Source organism: Cyclopterus lumpus, chromosome 7 (genome assembly GCF_009769545.1).
Source record: "Cyclopterus lumpus isolate fCycLum1 chromosome 7, fCycLum1.pri, whole genome shotgun sequence".
NCBI lineage: Eukaryota > Metazoa > Chordata > Actinopteri > Perciformes > Cyclopteridae > Cyclopterus > Cyclopterus lumpus.
Window position 1 is genome coordinate 20,563,098 of NC_046972.1, and position 21,495 is coordinate 20,584,592.

The 21,495-nt window shown below is 45.4% G+C and overlaps 1 protein-coding gene across 1 annotated transcript in view; it reads left to right on the forward strand.

Moving 5' to 3' along the window:
• Window positions 1–21,495, forward strand: part of scube3 (signal peptide, CUB domain, EGF-like 3) — a 63,003-nt gene that overhangs the window by 16,027 nt on the left and 25,481 nt on the right. The window contains exons 3-5 of the mRNA XM_034537255.1: window positions 3,479–3,604; window positions 11,944–12,078; window positions 21,297–21,443. Coding sequence (XP_034393146.1) covers window positions 3,479–3,604; window positions 11,944–12,078; window positions 21,297–21,443 — 408 coding nt within the window. The remainder of the gene's footprint in view (window positions 1–3,478; window positions 3,605–11,943; window positions 12,079–21,296; window positions 21,444–21,495) is intronic.

A 21,495-nucleotide genomic window follows, 5' to 3' on the forward strand; every position in this document is an offset into this window, starting at 1 on the left:
CAGAAGTGAAGGGAACTTTTCTCATGTTGATTGGCCTCATCCATCTGAACGTAAGCCCCCTGGGCCGGAGACGGGCTTGATAAGACCTTCTGTCTCACTCAACATAACTCATTAGGGTTAAGACTCTCCTGGAGAGGGAGGAGAGACGAGGGGAGGGGGGAGAGAGGGGGAGAGGGGGAGGCAGAGAGAGAGAAAGAGGGGGGAGGGAAAGGAAGGGAGAGAGGGAGGGAGGGGAAGAGAGAAAGAGAAAGAGGGGGGAGAGAAGGAGGGAGAGAGAGAGAGAGAGAGAGAGAAGGAGGGGGAGAGGGGTAGGGAGGGAGGAGAGATGAGATGGGGGGGAGGGGAAGAGAGAGAGAGAGAGAGAAAGAGGGAGAGAGAGATGGGGAGGGAGAGGGAGGGGAAGAGAGAGAGAAGGAGGGAGAGAGAGACAGAGAGAGAGAGAGAGAGAAACCAGCCAGCCAGGTGCAGAGTGCTCCTGTGTGACAAGATGAAATGAAGCCGTACATTTCCTACACATGTACGAGGAGAGAATTAGGAAAGCGACTGAAGCGACTGAAGAGTCTGAAGCGGCTGAAGCGTCTGAAGAGTCTGAAGCGACTGAAGCGACTGAAGAGTCTGAAGCGGCTGAAGAGTCTGAAGAGTCTGAAGAGACTGAAGAGTCTGAAGAGTCTGAAGCGACTGAAGAGTCTGAAGAGTCTGAAGAGTCTGAAGAGACTGAAGAGTCTGAAGAGTCTGAAGCGACTGAAGAGTCTGAAGCGACTGAAGAGACTGAAGAGTCTGAAGCGACTGAAGAGTCTGAAGCGACTGAAGAGACTGAAGAGTCTGAAGCGACTGAAGAGTCTGAAGAGACTGAAGAGTCTGAAGAGTCTGAAGCGACTGAAGAGTCTGAAGAGTCTGAAGAGTCTGAAGAGTCTGAAGCGACTGAAGAGACTGAAGAGACTGAAGAGACTGAAGAGTCTGAAGAGTCTGAAGCGACTGAAGAGTCTGAAGAGTCTGAAGAGTCTGAAGAGACTGAAGAGTCTGAAGAGTCTGAAGCGACTGAAGAGTCTGAAGAGTCTGAAGAGTCTGAAGAGACTGAAGAGTCTGAAGAGTCTGAAGAGACTGAAGAGTCTGAAGAGACTGAAGAGTCTGAAGCGTCTAAAGAGTCTGAAGCGACTGAAGAGTCTGAAGAGTCTGAAGCGGCGGTCAGAGCCGCTGCCAAGCAGCCAGGGATATTTCCAGAGGCCTCGTCGACTGTCTGTTTTTCTAGCCCTTTTCCAATGTGCCCAAAGCCTCGGGATCATTATATTCCACCACTTTTATTAGTATTATTACAAAACCATATTTCAAAAATGTCATTTTTTTTTTGGGGGGGGGGCTACTATTATTCTTTCATTTTCTTTCTTTCATTGCAGAGTGTTTTTCGTGGCCTCCTGCCTGTAGGTCATAAAAGTTTGCTTTATTGAATCTATTGTATAAATATGTGCGAGGTTGGGTTTCCACGGAACTGAAGGTCAGATGATGGCTCCTCAAGGCCGATATACTTGGGCCATCCCATTTTATAATAAAAAAATATATATTTTCATAAAAATGAGGCAATATGACAAAAAATTCGGCATCTTCCAAGTTTCCCTGTCTATGTTTCCCGGGACATTAACGAGGGGGTTTGTCCGTGTGTGCTTTGATAACCCGGGGGTGACAGCGGGCACCTCAATGTACTGCCAGTGGGCAACAGAAAGTGTGGAGTCAGGGTGGTCTGGGATCAGCCGCTAACTGAAGGGCCATCCCAGCGCCCATGAGGCCAGAGGGACACTAGAGAGACTCGCTATCGCCTCTCGAGGTTAAAAGCGGTCACAGGAGACAGGACGGGCCGGCGTTAGCCGGTTAGCATGCAAAGAACAGTAGATATCTCTGCAACGCAATAAATACATAGACAAAACCTCTTTTTACACATTTCACCTTTTTTTTAAGGTATTCTGAGCTCCCTCAGTGGACTCAATATGACAATGAACACCAACGACCACCCTAGACACAATTTTGTGAAGGTCATTTGATTTAAAAACATTATAAAATATATTTTAATTACATTTTGTATTATTATAATAATTATCTTCTTAACATAGAAATAAGTCCAGGACTTCTTCTTTCTATCTAAAGTCTGGTACAACCTAAAGCCTCAGAATATGATGCGGTTTTACAGATCTACACTTTTCCAAAAGGCAAATCTGTAAATTGTATATTAGTATCGTAAAAAGGACAAAAGTTCAAAAGCCATTGTAGAACACTCCCATTGTTTTCATGCGGTGGGTGTTTCAGAGGAGTGTACAAGTGAAGGTTGATGGAGTGCTGTGATCGGGGAATGACAGACGTGTGGGAAGTGGAGGCGCTGAGAGCAGGAGAGTGTTTCCTGGTGTCAGTGCCACCACGCTGCTGTCAACTCCCATTAAGCCCAGAGCCAGACGGCCTCATCGAGGACCGGCATCATCGGCCCTAAATGGGCCAGTAAGTGCTGACTGGAAGTGCGTTGTGTTCTCGGTCCACCTTATCCGGGTCTCCTCGGTACGGACCCCTCAACCGTCATCATAACCGGAACAGACGACTCCTCTCGGGATGCCAATCTGCCGTCTGACTTTATCTTCCGGCCTCAGCTCTTGTTTACGTGTCACATTTCTTTTGGTTTTTTTAGACACTCGGACTGATGAACTTTAGGGTTTTCGATCAATGCATCAGCCTGATGGTCAATATTTGCCTAATATTAACCGGTAAATGTCAATAATGTCAATATTGGCCTAATGGAGAGTTGTACATTGGCAACTATATTTCTTTTTTTTTTGTATAAATGGACATTTCCTTATGAATAGCTACAGATTGTCACAACTGACGTCCTGCATTGGGTCTCGGTTAAAAGCTTTTAGTGTCCCATTCCGCAAAAAAAAAAAAGCCTGTTTCAGAAGCTTTGTTGCATCCTGCTAGCAAAAAAAAAGAAAAAGTAATGTCTTGGCATAAGTTTTGTGTAAATATGGCATTAAAAATCTTGGCAATTAAAAACACAATATCAGCGACGCTCTGGCATATACCCCGGTGACATCGGTAACAGTTGAACCAACTAATTGCCGCCGCTGTTGCTTCCTCCCCGTTTACCTCGTAAGAGCTCTTGTGAACGTAGAGATGGAACAAAAGAGATCATTTTAATTGTCTGTGTTGTACCAAATGGCCTAACTGCACTCAGATCTTATAGGACTATATGTAACAGTTTAATGAACATGCTTTCTTGCATATTTTAATGCGCATATGAATATCCTTTAAGAGGGAACTCAATATCTTAATGCTAAGCTAACTGGCTGCAGCTTTATATTTAACAGACAGATATGAGAGTAGTATTACACAATCCTAGCTTTTCCTTTTATGCTTCTCCTACATCCTAACTCCTAACTCTATATTGATTGTGTAAAGTTTAGAAGGACCTTCCCTCACATCCTCGTGTATCTTCCCCCCGCAGATGTCGACGAGTGTGCGACTGAGTACAACGGCGGCTGCGTCCACGAGTGCATCAACATCCCAGGAAATTACAGGTGCACATGCTATGATGGCTTCCGCTTGGCACATGATGGGCACAATTGTCTCGGTGAGTGCGTGTGTGTGTGTGTGTGTGTGTGCGTGCGTGCGTGCGTGTGTGTGTGAGAGTGTGTGTCAAACTAATTGTTTTACGTACATTTTCCAAAGCTGACTTAATTATGCAGGAATACAGTGTTATTTAAGGGGCTTTTCTGAGAAAACGCATGCATTAAACTGTGAATGTCATATTTCACACTCGGCCTGAACCCATGTGGTTGCAATTGTTCTCTCTGCATTGGTAATGTGACATCATGAATAGTAATATATGTTTCTGTGCTCAATTGAGCTGTTATTAGACTGCCGCATTAGATCGGAGCAATTTCCTCATTCCACATAGCAGGTAGTCTCCAAATGTGTTTTCACAAAAAAAAAGAAAAGAAAAAGGAGACTAATAAGTCTCACAAAAAGTGGTGAATTTCTGAAGAGCTTGACCCTGAGCTGAGCGCTCCGAGTGAGTCGTCAGCCAGCCGTACTTTCCCATGGTTTAATATTTCACCAGTGTGCCGTTCATGTTAACCTCTTATAGAACGAACGTATTACGCTTAAAAAGTTATGAAATTAAGTAGCTCCTGCTGCTGGGAGCTACTAAACATTGACATCTCTCTCCCCCCCCCCCCCCCCCCCCCCCATGCTATCTTTCTGTCTGGTTGCTTCTCCCCCATTCCCCCACCCGACATTCCTTTGTTTTGTTGTGAAAGTCAGGCCCCGCTGCTCCTCAGAAAGCACCTCTCTCGGTAACAACCTCCACATTCACTGAAACTTTTTGAAAGCCGGCTCCCACTCATAGCTGCTGTGAGCTATTTTTTTCTTCTTTTTTTGTAAAGCAACTGGCATTTTGCTCCAGCGGATTTTCACATTAAGGTGAAGTGAAAAAAAAAGGTATCAGCACGTATACCGGTGATTCACTGGGAAGGCTCTTTTACATGCGGGCACACGAGGCAAACGCACGTCTATCAGTTAACTGGACGGACGGCGTTCAACGCCGGGATTAAAGTGGAATGGAAAAAAAAAAATCGATCGATAATAAACCTGCTCTCACGTCTCAGATTCTCTCTTTCTCTCGCACTCTCTATTTTCCAAGCCATTTGGCAACGGCTTTAGTTGTGCCTGGATTTTTGGAATTGCAATACATGGTTGTGTGGCGGCTGCTGTTGCATCAAGCAGAGTTGCATCCATTGATACCGTTTTAATATAATTCTTCATAGAGTTTTTTTACCCCCACAGACATGTACGCAAGGAGGCAGAGACTTCTCGGTTGAGATCTGACTCAGAAATTCTCTCCTCATTATTACATGAGTGGATGCACGGCAAACAGGGCAGACACACCCATAGAGGGGCATATGTAGCTGTCAAGTACAAATCCAACTCTTTGCTTGAGACCTGAAAGGACTCTAAAGACATCTTTTCTCAAGAATTTAACTCCTTCTAATGCCTCCGCTCTGCTCCGCTAAAGGCAATAATCCTCTGCACAAACACAAGAGAGGAGAGGAAGAGGTAGAGCCAAGGTTTCATGTTTAAGGCCCCAGCTTCCTCTTCCAGGTTTAAGCTCCTTTTGGCCCCTGAGAAAAGATTAGTCCCCTTGGCCCTGGAGTGGAGAGCCCGAGCAGCTGGTTCCCAGACGAGGTCAGACCCTAAGGACCCTTGTGAAGACCAGATGTGCCCGAGGCTGCAGAGAAAGAGACATTCACCTGGTCCTCAAAAGTTCACTTTATAGTCTGAGATCTTTCAGGGGCTTCTCTTTGGATTTACTCCATGTTGTTTCTCCAAAAAGCTCAAGTGATTTGTATTTTTTTTTCAGATGCTTTTCATGGTTACTTCGCCGCATAAACTCTCGGTGGTGTCCATAACTTCCTGTTCTCAGCTTTTCTCTAGCCAGTAGGCACTACTGTGTGTGTGTGTGTGTGTGTGTGTGTGTGTGTGTGTGTGTGTGTGTGTGTGTGTGTGTGTGTGTGAGAGAGAGCTCAGGGACACGAGTTAGGCCAATGCACGCTCATCCCTGTCGATGTCTCCTTTGTTTGCTCGCTGCGGCGCGTGCCACGCGGCCGCTTGTAATTGGATGTGTTGGCAGCATAATGACATTGGGCGGTGGCAGAAGGCGGCGGAGCGTGAAGCAGAACGCTGCTGAGTGCGCCTCACCCAGGATGCTCTGGTTACCCCCCCTCGAGGTCTCCTCTGACTGCCCTAAATCCCCACAAAGATGTCAGGAAGTCAGCAAGGTGGAAGCAATGCAATATCACAGCACACTGCTCCTGCCTGTGCGGAGTGAGATGTCACTCACTGTATAATTCACCTCGCGGGGGGCTATTGTACCCTCTCAAAACACACTGAGGAGAGGAAGCGAAGCATATGAGAAGTTGATTACGTCTTCTACAACCGTCACGACTATTATCTCGCAGAGGTAAAGGGAGGGATGGTATTTAATCGCCGTGCTTCTTTCATCGCGAGGCTGTAAAGGATTTTTAGAGTCTGAGGAAAAAACAGAGGAATCGATGTCAATTTAATCCAAAACACACATCCTCTTTAGAATGAAACCCAGATGCAGGGAGGCTATTAGCTCCCCACTGTAGCACTACCGTCCCCACATTTATGACCTGTGTGTTTTGGGTGAGGTTCTACAGAAACCCAAATACCCTCTTATCGTTGCTATTTCGTTGAACTCTCTGAAGTAGCTTAATATCGCGAGCATCTGCGCAAATACTCCCCCCATCTCACCAAACCACAAATCACAACATTTCACCTCCGATCTGGAACGAAGAGACACACAATTGAAGATCTTTTGCTCCCACGAAGTGTAAATGCCACAATCTCATGCAGCGAGTGACAGTGGGAGGAATAAAGAGCAGGATGAATGAAGGAGATGTTTGACAGAGAGCCACCGTGCTGTAAAGGAAAGGCTTTTTATCATTGCATGTTTACTCATATTCATCACGCACAACTCTGTAAGTCTTCCATGTTGCCCCCCCGCCCCCTCCACGTGTAACAGATTTTGGGGTTCTCGGATTTCTATTGACCAACACTGATTTGGTTTGTATTGATTCCGTAGTGCTCAATTCCCTGTGCAATCTATAGGGAAATGAATGCCCTTTTACTTTGACCTTCCCCAAAGACGCAACAGGATCTATAACGCCAAAGTCTATCCAGCTTTGAAACGGGCTTTCGGAGAACCGCGGTTCACATACACGTCGGTTAACACACCGTTTGGTGTTTTCTCCTAATTAATTTTTTAGAGTGTCCCTCAAACCTCATCTGTCATCTAGCACACAAAGTCTCTGGAGTCGCCGCCTGGCCGAGCCCGTATCCCTGCTCTTGTAATCCTTTGGGATCACGGTGAAAGGTTGACTAATCAAACAGGAGGTTTCAGAGTGATGTATTATTGACCAGGTCCTTGATGGGGGGGGGGGGGGGGGGGGGGGGGGGGGGGGGGGAGGGAGGAGGAGAGAGAGAGAAAAGAAAAGTAGTCCTCAAAGAGCGTCACGCTGATTTGCTCCGCAGCCTCTGCTGCGCTGTTAAATGCATTCCTTTTAACTGCGTTCCTTTTTAACTGCGTTCCTTTTTTAACTGCGTCGGCTACTCTCCCGAAGCAGTGATGATCACGTCCTCACCCTTCACTTCGCACAGAAAACGTTTGATTCTCGTCCGGAAGAAGGTGCTTTTTTTTTTTTTAACCGCCCGCCACCAACTCCCTGAATATGTGGGATGGAGTCGGGGGGGGGGGGGTGGAAGTGATGATCTAAATAACCCAGCTCCCCATCATATACCCAAAGGAGTTCAGGATAGGAGGAGACTCTGCTGGGGCTTAGCACTAACCCTCCTCACGTTCCCCGCTGACGATGCATATACCCCGCTGTCTCCCCAGTTAGGAGTCCCTTTTGGTTGTTGTGACATGCGAGTTTGGACAAGAGAGTCTCTCCACAGTTCAGAGGAGGAGAGCTAGAGTGATGAGTTAAAGGACGGATTCGAGATTGGTGCATTAGCCGGCTCCTGAAGAGTACATCAACACATCAACACACACACACACACACACACACACACATACGCGCTCTTCTCTCAGGATTGTTCGTTCCCATCCACCATGAAATGAACAATTCCAGCTGAGCCCACTGGCAGGGCTTTGGGGGAAACTCAAGCCTGAGATTGGGCTTAGGGACGGAGCAGACTGGGAGCCGTCAGCGCAGGGCCTCTCGTCTCCGTGGCATAAAGCTGTCCATCCGAAACACTTATCCTGGGCTTTTGTTTTTAAAATACTTCCAGACTTGTTTTGGAGGAACGTAGAAAGGCCTTTTTTTAGCATGATCTTAGCTCAGAGAGAGAGATTGGCGGTGGAATCTAAGCATGTGCTGATTTACCCAAATAGTCTGAGTTCGATTAAAGCCGAATGGGTTTTGTTTACGTAATAGCGTAAAACGGCTCCCTAGCCGCTGAAGGCCACAGTGAAAAGAGATTTAAATCATGTCTGTGGATCAGTTGTGTTGAACCCAGTCGGGACAGGAAGCGCTGGAACTAATGCATTGTTCAAAGCTCGGTACTGTAAGTGTCCGAATGAATGAAACCTCCAGTTCGAACACACACTTCTGTGATTCAAGTGAGCGTGCGCTCCGCAGATGAAAGATCCCGACTTCCTGCAACATATCCACCCATGCGACCTCAGCTGGCGCGCGTGTCACGGAGCGAGCCTGGATGTTTGCGAACACAAAGCCACTTTCAGCGTCTCTGAACTCGGTTGCCCCCTCCTCGGGCCCGGGTTCAAACCTGGCGGACTGCCTCCGCTCGCTGTTGACGCAAGTCGGGTGACGAACTGCGCCGTGTCATCGAAACCCCTTCAGAAGTGACCGGGGGGGGGATGAAGAGGAAATCCTGTAATCCTGTTTTAAAATAAGAGAGGGCTCTGGTTTTAATTGGAGCTGGCTGTGCATGTGCCACTCCTGAACGGAGCCGGGCCAAGCCGGTGCCTGTTCACCCGGAGCAAGACGGTCGGGCTCCTGTAGTCCAGCAGCTGTTTTTCGCCGCACATGGCTCCGATTTTCTGCCTTATTAAAGAGTGTGTGTGCCTCTTCGACTCCTGTAAAAAACGAAATGCCCAAAGAGGCCAGTGTCCGTCCCCTCACGTCCTTGTCTCTGGTCTGTCTAGACCACAGAGACAGAAGCCAAGCAGTGGGATGGATGCATGGAGTTTTTCACTCTTCCCTCTATCCTGGCAAAAAGAAAACTCTAGGTCAGCAATAAATGCCCCCCCCAAAGTCGGTGAATCTTAAAACGAAAAAGTGAGCAAAAGAGTTGAGTGTTTCTCCAAAATAAGGGTTCAGGAGTTTCTGCAAGCCAACCGCCATGTTTACATGACTAAAGCTTTGCGCAAGGCCAAATGTTATATATACAGTGAAGGCTATCTGAGAAACCAGCGGACATGGCCTCCGCAAACACAACCAATCTCTTAATCTCTCTCCGTTTGAACCTTCCTTTTCCACCTCCGTCTCCTCGAGTGAAGCAGGGATAGAGCAGAGGCCAGTCTCATTTTTCAGAAGTGAGGCAGCCCTTTTAACTTGATTAAGATATATATATATATATATATATATATATATATTTTTTTTTTTTTTTTTTTGCGTTTTCTCCAGAGACTCAAAAAAAAGAAGAAGAATTTAAGACCAAATAACACGAGCACTTCTCCTGGCCCATGCCAGAACCCCTTTCCGCTTGGAAATATTTGCTTTGGACGCCCGCCTCGCCCAGTACACAACACAGGCAATTATGGGAGCTATTTAAACAGGAGAGATCCACTGACAGGCGACGTCTCATTTGGAGGGATGAAGGAATCAGGAAATGAAACCTTCATTGATGCGCTCTAGGTATGGAAAGAGAATTCCGCCCCCCCCGGCCTTCCGAGGCCGGTCGCATTTCTCATGGGCCTTTTTATGCATGCGCCGAGGACAGTTTTATTTGGGTAGCCTTTTACATGTTTGGATTTTTGGAGTGTGTGTGTGTGAAAACGAGAGAGAGAGAGAGACTTTATGTGTGTGTTAAGATGTTTTCCCGTATGAGTTGTGGAGTTTGGCTTCTTTTTTCGTGTGCCTGCGAACAGTTTATCTGTAAAGGTGCAGCTGTGGGTTGTCGGCTCAAAGGTCTTCTCTCTGTTGCTGCCACTTTCATGACGGGGAGATGAGACCGTGCGGTCAACACAGAGGCAGCCACAAAGTTGGACGAAAGCCCCGTCCAACTACTTTTTCTCTGAACTGTCCTTCCTTTCCTCTGATATAAAGTTTAACCGTGAACTTTACTGATTTCTATTTCTCTCTGAGCGCACTGGTTCGCCTGGCTGCAGAGCGATGCTCTTCCCAACAACCTCAACTGGCGTGTGTGTGTGTGTGTGTGTGTGTGTATTTTGGTGAATCCACATGTCCCTGCGTCTCTATGTGGGAAGAAAGAAGGAGGACAGAGTGAAGTTTAATTTCAAACTCTGCCGGGTTGAGAATTCCCCAGAAAGGAAACTTAATCTAGACGCCTTCTCAGACTGGACAAATAGACAGTAAATTAGTTTCGCATGACGGTTTAATAAAAAAAAAAGCCCTGTGTATACAGCGGATTATTGATGCATCGAGCAGAGGGATGGATAATGTTCCAGTGTGGTCGGTAGCGAGTGACAGGGCCCGGGGTCTCCGGGGGAAGAGTCACCTCCAGAGCCAGAGCACAGTCACGCACAGGGGGTGGGGGTCTGTGCTCTGCAGACGCAAGCAGCAGCAGCAAGAAAAAAAATAACGACATTGCGCAATATCTTTCATGTTGAAAATAAACACATATATCAAAAAGATTTATAGATGTTCCAGCGCTATTCATTTGTTTCTTTTGTTTGAGTCACACACTGAATTTGAAGGGAAATAAAAATGTAAAAAAATAGTTTTGTTGCCATTAGGAGAGGAGCAGAACAGCTGGAAGTGCACAATTCATTATCGGTGGAAATGAAGTCGCCGGCTCTCGTTTGTGGTCAGTTTCCCATTTCTTTGCCCCGTGGCGGGCAGGAGGCCTCAGGCGACACCTTTTTGTGAATGCTCTGCCTTTGTATGCACTTGAGGTGGGTTCACATGGTTGCTTGTTACTCCACCCCTACCCCCCCTTTCTCGTGTCTCATACTCTCTCCTCTTTCCATCTCTACTTTTCCTCTCCCTCCTCCTCCCCCACCCCCTTCCTCCCTCTCCCTGCATTCCTCCCGTCATGGGGCTGACAGACACTCGTCATCAGCAGGTACTCTTGGCCCAGGTGGATCAGGTTTCCCACTTGCCTGGAGATTCTGCTGCGTGTGCATTTTTTTTACGGCTTAGTGCTGCACAGTTGGAGGTTTTCAGTGTGCTGCCTTGTCAGATAACCATTAAGACAGACACGGCCTCCTCAAGCGGCTTAAGACGAGCTCCTCTGGCTTTTCATAACATCCAAACCCCTTTTTTTTGTTGTGTGTTTTCCTTTTGTTTGACATTTGCACTCGGAGCACAACCTCTGTGGTTATTGTACCGGTTTTGAGTTTGGAAATGAGAAAAACACTATTTAAAACACTTTGAATAAGAAAATACATTTTAAATTCTTCCGGGAGGGAGGAAGAAGCACTTTTCTGTTACTTGAATGTTTTCAGTCAAATAGTAAAAGAACATTTATTTTTCTTTATCAGTCGGGCTTCAGTTACCGAGTACTTTTACCCAAGTATTGTGCTTTAATTACAACATTTGAGGTAGGGAGGTACTTGAGTATTTACATTGCATTATACTAAGCGTATTCTTCTACTTTTCAGACATTTACTTGAGAGATTTTCCTTACGAATTAGCATACATTTATGAACATATTAAATTAAATTAAATATGATGCGCTTTTACAGATTTAACTACCTAACATTATATAAAATAATTAAATATTGCTTTTACTCAACCAACTATAAACGTAACATTAATGCAACACTTATAATAATCAAAAAATATAAAAGTATAATGCTCATCCATGGTGATTTTGATACGTCAATTACATTTAGTTGATATTACATACGTCCTCTTACTTAAGTGACATTTCAACGCAGGACTTTTACTTTGTAACAGACTATTCATAGCACCTAATAATACAATAAAAGAATACTGCCTTAAAGACTGTATGCTCTTTCAGAAGTACTGTTGGTTCAGAGAAGATCTTTCATAAACAATTACTTTAGCTCTACATGTATCACGTATATATTTATCCCTCCCGTCTCTGTTTGTCATTTTGAGTTATTTGCCCATTTACTGTGTTATGACTTGATACCAGACATCCTTCAGACAAACTGTAATCTGTGTCATGTTTGTTCTGTCTTAATAATTTTGTTTTTGTGCGTCTGTCTCCTGGCAGATGTGGACGAGTGCTCGGAAGGCAACGGCGGATGCCAGCAGATTTGTGTCAACATGATGGGCAGCTACGAGTGCCGCTGCAGAGAAGGATTCCTCCTGAGCGACAACCAGCATACCTGTATCCAAAGGCCTAAAGGTTAATCACACACACACACACATTGATGCTTTATGGAAAATAGCAGGGAACAAATGTTGTTCAGTAATTACATATTTGACCTCGAGGTTAGATATTACTGTATCTTGTGAAAAGCTCATTATTTTAGTTGAATCATTGAATCATTATGTGACGTGTGCAGATTTAATGTGATTGGCCCAAACAAGGCTGAATGAAAGGTGCGCAATGGTAGGTGTGGTGGGGGGGGGGGGGAGAAAGGGAATAAAGCCCTCTTAGTTGTCTTTCCACCCTTTCGAATTGAACCAATCTAGTGCTTGGCAGCTTTTTAAGGTATCGGTGGAGTGAGAGTGGCCTTCGGGGGACCGCGAGCGGAGAAAACAATTAAAGGTGCAGACACACCTCTTGTTTATGGAGCGTTCCTGTGGGACGGAGACGTGACGGCAGAAGGTACAGAGCCAGCCTGCTCTGAGGCTTACTCACCAGGCAGCGGGCGCACGGTGGAGATGCAGACATTCATAACGCATGTGAAGCAAAGCAAAGCTGTCGGGAAAATATCTCCATTATTATGCATTTTGTCTTGTAGCAGTTTAAAAAGTCTATGAAACAGCAGCCCAGAGATTGTCGTTGGTAACATGGTAAATGGGCTTTGCATTTATATATATATATATATATATATATATATATATATATATATATATATCACTCTATATGGTCAACATTTATTCACACACACAGTATCTTGCCAAAGGACGCTTCGACCTTCGTAAACAAGTCGCTGGGGATCGGAGCGCCCGTTCTCTGGTTTATGCTAAATCGTGAAACGGCGAGAGGATTTTTCAGAGAGTTTTTGGTCCGTTTCACTTGGACTGTTGCATATTGTTTCAGTGTCAGCATTTCCAGTCGCAGTGCCAAAGATATTTTTTGGTGAATCACTTAAGAGTTATTTTCCCGACGAATCTTATTATCATTATAATGTACCAACTAAAAGCCAACCTGCAATTCTTTCAAACAATAATAATACTCCAGTGTACATTTTCATCTTTCTAAGGAGGATGTCTTTGCATATTTGTGAAAACAATGTCTGAAAGTCAGGGCTTTTGGGCGGGCGTTTCCCACGGCAACCGTTGACTGGCAGCTGAGAGCTGGCGTTGCGAAGGAGACGCACTGTCAATTTCTGCGACGAGCTACTCAGTCGGGAGCGTGTTAGTATCCGAAAAATGATGATGCAACACCTTATTTCCACTTTTTGTTTTCCGACGGCCTGAAAAAAACTGTTGCACCGTAACCGAAAACCCAAAGTGCACCGAAAGTGGATCCTCTTTTGTTCCCAATAGACTGGGAGAATATGTTGTCATAACATATTAAATTCCCTTATTTCAATTTGACCAAATGGCGATGTCATCGTGGCCGGCGGTGAGTGCTGAGAAAAACATTGAATCAAAGTGACATCCCTACTAATTATTATACAATCTTCGAAAGCAGAGATATTTTGTTCCCGGAGATTTAGGCAAATTGGGATTTCACTTTCTATAAATATAATTGATTATGTTCCCTGTGCTGTTGCTCTTTGTTTGGTCGACTTAAGGGACATGAGAGGACCTGAGCAGCTGTTATCGCCATCACAAAATTCAGCTCGTCATTCAGAAGTTCCTGACGGCATCTTCATCAGGCCGCGAGGATGATTTTGTATGCGAGTCATTAGACTGTGATGACCCCGAGTGACTCGGATGGGGAACCCAGGATCTTGGAAGTCTGGGATATGAGATCAGTTTGGCCTTGAACTGTCAATGTTTACATTTCATAAACGCGGTGTTATTGGAGCGGAGTGAAAATCTGGTTCTTGTGTTTCAAAGAGCGACTGCGGTATCTGTGAGCACCGGTCCCCCCCCCCTCCCCCCCACATCTTTCACTTCCTCTGTCCTTTTCTTTTTCTTTCTTGATAAATGCCCTCTGTTCCTGTTAATCTTCCATTTCCATATTAAATGTGTCTTTATTGCATCCAGATGAGACCCATTTTGGAGCAAGCGATTAAAGATGCCGTAAATCTCCAAACTTCCTTCACTCAGCCGCTCTGTCATTGTTTTATTATTTTTGAAAGACTAACATACAGAACAACTACTCATCTGCTTATTATTACTGCTCTCATTACAACAGTGTGCGTCTGAGAGAAAATGGAAGTAAGGAGGTGACTCGCCGAGTTATTGGACAATGACCCTCAAGAATTGCTCCAAATATCACTTTCCTTGCTTACTGGAAAATGTCCAAGTGGCTCAGTGAGGGGGTGGGGGATCATTGAGAAAATTAAAACTGATCTAATCTGCCTGCCACAGTAGCTTCAAATGCAACCCCTCCATATATTCTGCAACGGCCCCTTTTAAAGAGCAACGTCTGGAGTGCAGTTTGCTCGTGAGCATTATTGTTCTCATTAAAAAGACATCAGCTTTCCATTTCTTTCATCAATGGTTCAGGTGATCCTGAACTTCTGCAAGTCTTTCTGGGGACAGTGGAGAGCCGGTCACAGCAGTGTATGTGTGTGTGTGTGTGTGTGGGTGTGTGTGTGTGTGTGTGGCTAACGGTCTGTTTCCCCGGCTGGTAGGAAGCCCTTGTTAGCGGCGAGCCTGTGTGCCAATTAGGCAGCAGGGGTCTGCCAGCCTCTCAGCTAATGACAAGGCTGCTGCTGGCCTGTCTCTTATTAGACCTGCCCCCCCCCCCGAGCAGGAATAACTCCGGCCAAATGAAGGCTCCATCGTCTAGCTGGCCAAAATGTAACAGTTCATTTATTCTCCCCAAACATTTCTCCCCTTCAAGAAATAAAGCCTTTAAAAGGCCAGCCAAGGTGCTTAGTGGTTCATAGGAATGCCATTTTAGGTCAAGAAGGGTTCCAACTGCTGTGCCTTTTTTTGATTTATTGTCTCTTTTATATCTGAGGATAACAGGGACACACTGTGTGTGTGTGTGTGTGTGTGTGTGTGTGTGTGTGTGTGTGTGTGTGTGTGTGTGTGTGTGTGTGTGTGTGTGTGTGTGTGTGTGTGTGTGTGTGTGTGTGTGTGTGTGTGTGTGTGTGTGTGTGTGTGTGTGTGTGTGTGTGTGTGTGTGTGTGTGTGTGTGTGTGTGTGTGTGTGTGTGTGTGTGAGAGAGAGAGAGACACGGGATCCGGCACATTGGAATTCTGGAAATTCAAGCTCGGTCCACCCACACGTCCATGATATTTGTCCTTATGCATCATCCGGATTGGCAATTACCTTAAGCGTGCAGTGACGGGCTGTTATGAATCACATGTTGTAACTTTTGTTCAGCTCAAAATACACCAAATATGATTATGTGATTTGAAATTGGAATCTTCGGCTCTGCAGGATTACTTGGGAGACCGTTCAGCTGTTTAACTTAAGCAAAGATGTCGTCTACGTCTTTGTATCACTTTTTGAGCAGAAAAGTGAGAGGAAAATCAATAACTTTGAGTTCCTTGTGGACCACTAAACACAATGTCTTTTGTTGGATGTACGAATCATTTACCGGAAAAAAATCTTTTTCCATCAGTCACCTGACGGTGGTTACAAGCGTTGCTCTTTTTCTCTTCAGTAGGCCTCCTCTTTCCAGGAAATGTTTACTTTGTCGACGAAACTTCCTGTGTTTACAACTTTCATTAGCTTCCCTCTCTGCTCTCTTTCGTTTTCGTCTAATCCTGCTGGAGGCACAATCAGACGCATTTTTGAAATGCCGTTTTGATGCAGTGTCCACGTCGCACTTTGTGCTTTCTGTGCTGGCAAGAACGGCACAAGTGGAAGGAATTTTCCAATAAATGCGCTCAAATCCCTAATAAATATTTGCATCATATTCTCAACGGATAAACTAACCGACTCTCTTTGAATGTGACGTCCATTGTAGCAGACTGTTTGGACATTTTAAGTTCATGAAGTAATGTGCCGCTCGAAGGGCCAATTTCCATCATTCCAATGATGCAATGTTTAATTCCGAAAACTCTAAAAAATGTATAGCCATTTGTATTTGCGAAAAAGAAAATGTAATGGTCGTGTCTCGTGCTGTGTGGACGTCCCACTGTGCAGGAGCTGACGGGGTTCTTGCATGTTCCCCTTGTCGGTTCTCAGCAGGCCTGCCTGTCTGTCTGTCTCGAGCATTGGCCACAGAACTGTTTTTACAAGTGCAGAAGTCGCTGCTCCATTGCTCTGCAGCCCAACCGTATAACCGGGCTCTTTTCCTTTTCTAGGGAAGTGGAGCGAAGGGAACGCCGCCTGCTCCCATTGCTGCTTGTTAAAGTCTCTCCCGTTAGCGTGGACGAAGACATTCGGGAGGCTTTCCTGCCCCACTTGTCTTTCTCCGTCCACCCCTCCCGTATGTTTTGTTCTTACTTTCCCTCCCGTCTCTTCCCTACATTATCTTCCCTCTTTGGCCAGACCTTACCATGTCCTCCCACCCGCGTCTCCTCCACCCTGAACAAATATACATCAGTGGCTCGGGCTTTAGCAAATGTTGGCTGCCTTGCCACTGAATTCCCCCGTACCTCATCTGAGACGGGCATCCCTTTTTTTTTTTTGCTCGTGGGTTTGTTGAAGGCAATCACTCAGCTGAGTGCCAGTGGGGTTTTTTCCACTAACACTTGGCTGTCATGGCTTTAACCAGAGGGCCAGGGCCTGATGCCTCCTTCAGCTGCCTCTCCCCCTTTTTTTTTTGATTATGGAAAGAATGCGACTCTGTAATAACATACTGTACCGCCCTATCTTTTGTCTCCATAAAGAGAGCCGCGCCGCCGCCTTGTCTGTTCTGTTGGGAGGATGCGTGGCTCCCTCGGGGGCTGCGCGGCGAGGTGACCTTGATGGAATGAGAGGAAGAGTGAAGGCGAGAGTGGCACGTCCACAGCAGGTGCTGAACAACTGTCTGTGACACAGATGGGCAGACGCACACGACCTGCATGCATTATGCAAATTGAACCTGTGTGTCAACGCGTACACGTGTCTGTTTTTTACGAGCAGAGTCACTCTCGGCCGTACACCAGTTTGAACTGATTAGAAAACTATGATTAACGGAGCATATGGCACCTTTTTTTTTAATATGCTTTGTCCTTAGGAGCACAGTATCCTAATGAAGATGAACATTAATCCATCTATCCAGGATGCTCTCTGCCGTTTCTTCCATCCGCCGGTTTTCAGCGCTGTCAGTCGGCTCCTCTCTGAGAAAAAAGGGAGTGAAATGAGCAGCCCCCCCCACCCACAAAAAAAGGCCTCGGGGAGCTGGAGAAAACGGACCAAACGGTAGCACTCTGGTGCATTCTCTCTGCGAGCGGAGAGTTTTACTCCCTTGACAGACCGTCTGCCCCGTTGCTCTCCGGCCATCTGCGTCGCAGCTCATCTCAACTCAACTCGAGCCAGGTTCAGCTCCTTTGCCATTCTCCTTTTCATGTGTTGACATTTTTATCCTCCTATTAAAACTTTTAAGGGCCCATTATCTAAGAGGAAGGAATGTTGCTTTTAATAGCGTGGTGGCTCCATGCTTAGGCCCCTTCTTTTCAATTTGTAACCAACCAACGCGAGCTTCTTAATGTCCTCCAGCCAGCGTCAGGCAAAGAGGGGACCGTCTCCCCTCTGAGACGTATGACAGCATCTCAGCATGGACCGTGAGCCCTCTTTTCTCTTCCCTAAGCACTCAGAGCAGACTATAAACCCTTGGCATGCCTTCCACTACTTCAGCCCCATTGTTTCCATCTCTCTACATGGTTCTCAGGTTTAAGAGAGCTTGCAGCGCTGCGGTGAAGAACTCGTGGCCTCCTTGGATCTTTTGTTCCAGGATCTTGTTCGATGGCATTTTAGCCGGAGCACCCCATGTTAACTTTGCTTCCTTTTTTAGCGCAGTTTCACCTGTGATGTCAAAACGTTTCTGCTGTTGAAAGTTTACTGCTGAAGGTTTTCTTGAAAGGGAGGTTTTAGCTCAGGGGGACAGTTCCTAAGGAGCCCCGAGGTCCCGTGGGCATCATACAGATGCTTTAATGTCAGAAGATATTTCTATTTTTTTTTTGCAGTTTAGTTAGAGCTGGTATGCTTCTGAGAAACTGGCTTGTTAATTCCTCACATAGACGAGGTTTCCCTTACTGCTTGCTTTTGGGGAAATGTTGGCTCTCTGGAAATGAAAGAGTGGATCTGCTGTACATGAAAAGTGTCATGAGATAACTTCTGCCGTGATTATATATATATATATATATATATATATATATACCTCCAAGTCATATATAAAATTGACTTGACAAGCGCTAGAGTTTACATTTTCAAGCCACTGGTTGAAATAGTGATTTGAGCTCCAATCAATCTCTTGACACACCGATCCATTCACAATGACTCACCCTCAGGACTCACCGTCATCAGTAAACCTTTATCTACCGTCCCCCTTTTTCTGTCGTCCTGACCTGCTGGTTTTCAGAAAGGCGGCTGTGCGCAGTGACCTGCACTTAATGCAATGTCCCGCAGGTGCATGCAGGGCAGATCTCGCATATTAAGTTGAAGTTCCACTGATTTTAATGACATGAATCGATTCTGCTTCAAGAGATCGGAGAATAATTTACTCCGGTCACTCCAAGGATCCCAAGGATCATGCTGTTGTTTCTTCAGGTGAGAATAGTAACACGCTCAACCAGATCTCAGTGTTCTTAAAGGGCCCTGATTCTAAATGGCTGAGTTCTGTTATCAACTCTTAATAAATCCTATCAATGTTGTTGTTGGTTTTTAGATGACTGCTTATTTAGTCATGAATATACTACAAAGAAATACATTCTTAAGGTTTAGTCTAAGTTTTCAGAAGCTCTAATGATTATTTTAAATAAGAAACAGAAATAGATTACATCACTCTTGGCATGCAATTATATATATGCCCTAGAAATGCAATTACTGTAAATGTAATAGTTTGACATGTTGAGAAATACACTTATTCGCTTTCTTGACATGAGTAAGATGAGATCAATACCACTCACCTCTGTACAGTAAATATGAAGCTACAGCCACGACACAGTTTAGAGCTTAGCTGACAACAAAAGACTCCAGTCTGTGCAAAAACAGATGTGTGAAAACCTTTTTATGGAATAAACAAACACAATCTTTACGCTAAGATAATTATCTATGAGCGTTGTATCAATCTTGTCATCTAACTCGAGAAAGCAGTTAAACATACTTCCCAAAGTGCCCAACTCTTTCTTTAACCTCCAGGCTGTTATTGGGGCGAACGGGACAAAAAGAGGGATTTATTGGCCTCTGGCAACAACACAAGCTCTTAGTGTTGGGTACAGAGGTCACGACCTCTCTTGGTGAGGATAGAGTTGTGGCTCCTTTGCAGAGGGAACACTCCCACTTGTTTTATTGGTTAATTGCAGTGTTCCCGTTTTACCGCAAGTGCAGTAAGTTGTGAGGACTGTCGGTGTCGAGCTGTGTGAAAACCCGTACCCACTCTGGAAGCTAGCCTTTTGAAAAGGCTCCTTCTCAGGTCTGTGCCTATAACGCTGCGATTGTTTTTTTTATTAGTTTCTACATACAGTTCTGTTTTAGTGGATCGGGGTGCATGTGATCTTGCATTTCTTTTCTTTTTTTCCCCTCTCCTTCACTTTCCCATCCACCTCCTTATGAAATGATGTTTTTTTTTTTTTTTCTGCTTCCCATCATTTAGTAATGATAAAAACTGAAGTTCTTTGGCAGCCGGTTATAGGGAACTGCACAGGGTGGATGATAGCTGGGCCCGGCCTGGAGAAAAAGGGCCATTGTGTCAACACTTTGGCTTTTATTGGTCCTCAGAGAAATGAAGGCCCAGGTTCTGGCCCCAGTTCGTTATTGATGGATGACTTTTGAGAGAAAGGGGCTGCATATAAATAAAGGGGTAGTGAAGTGAGTTTTGGGATGCTCAATACAACCTTAGTAAGTCATCTTTACTCTTTTGGGGTTACTTAGCCAAGGAGAGGGACCACTGAATTCCACATCCTACTTAAATATCCTGTGGAAAATCAGAAATAGTGTAGTTGTTGTTTGCTTGGTTTGGACTATGGAGCCTCCCCTAAAGCACTCAGCTACACTATGCTTTGGCTGGGCTTGTGCGCAATGCATCTTGGTACATGTAGTCAAGGTGGGCATCGATCCACGAGCAGATCTCAGCTTTCTCTTTCAGTATAGCATGCACTTAGGAATGCATTGCTTCAATTGACTACATTTAACATCCACATAACAGATGTGGATTTCTCCCTGTGAGCGCAGAAGGATGTGACGCCCTGTTGAGCTGTGATTGTTTTCTCCTCGACACGTAGAAGCCGTACGACCGCACACGCTTTGCATGACTGGCACACACCGCATTTGGACTTCAGAGGAAGAGCGCACAAGGTTATATGAGCTGCACGAGGTGTTGACACTTATGTCAAACACATATGCAAATGCTTACATTTATAGCAGAAAAGAAGAAAAGTTGGCTAATTAAGAAAGTTAGACCTCCAAACACCCTTGATGGGGACATCAGATTTAATTAGACATTAATGGAGATGTCCCCCCCCCCCCCCCCCCCCCCCCGTTTTGCCAGAAGAGAAGGAAACGGAGAGAGATGTACGTTTGTTTTTTAATGAGTCACAGAGCGCGGGGTTTGTCTTCTGCATCTGCAGCGCAGCCTGGTTTCACAACAAATAAGGCAAATATCAGTCGAGAAGGCAACTGCGTTGTCACAGTGAAGCAGAGAGAGCGCGGCGTCCGTTTGGGTCATAATTATTACACATCTTATGATGACCAGTTTTACACGAGTGCTTCAACCTTGATGAATATGAGCGCTGACCCCCTCCCTTGGTGTAGGGCAATCCCCTTTTGATCTGAGTCTCTGCTGGGAGAATTTAACCAAGGAGTTATTTTTTCTTTCACAGTGTGTTTCTCCTTTCTTTTCTTTATGGGGGATTACCTCAATAAAAATTACAGGTCTACGGGATCAGCTCCTGCTGGGAGGTTTATCCTTTCTGTAGGCAGCCTCCTTTTTTATAGCCTGGAGTGAGTGAGCATGCTCCAACAAGAGCTTGAATCTTTGTTAAGGGGTACATGTCAGTCACCAGCAGTAGACATGTGTGTTACTCAAGGCAAATGGAGGCAAATAGAAGCAAATGAGCTTTGTGACATTAATTTAAAAGTTTACCGAACGGTCTTTGGCTTTTTAAAATGTGTGTGTGTGTGTGATCTGCAAAGACGGTTAAAAAGGCGAGCTCTCTCACACTCCTTTTTTCGCAGTGCAATCAGAAAACTCAAAAGACGGACCCACTTGCATGGACAAGAATCACGGCTGTGCACACATCTGCAGGGAAACGCAGAAGGGTGGCATCGCCTGCGAGTGTCGACCTGGATTCCAGCTCACGCGCAACATGAAGGAGTGCAAATGTAAGTCTTGTCAACGTGAAGCATATAGTTCCCCTCTGTAAAAGACACACAC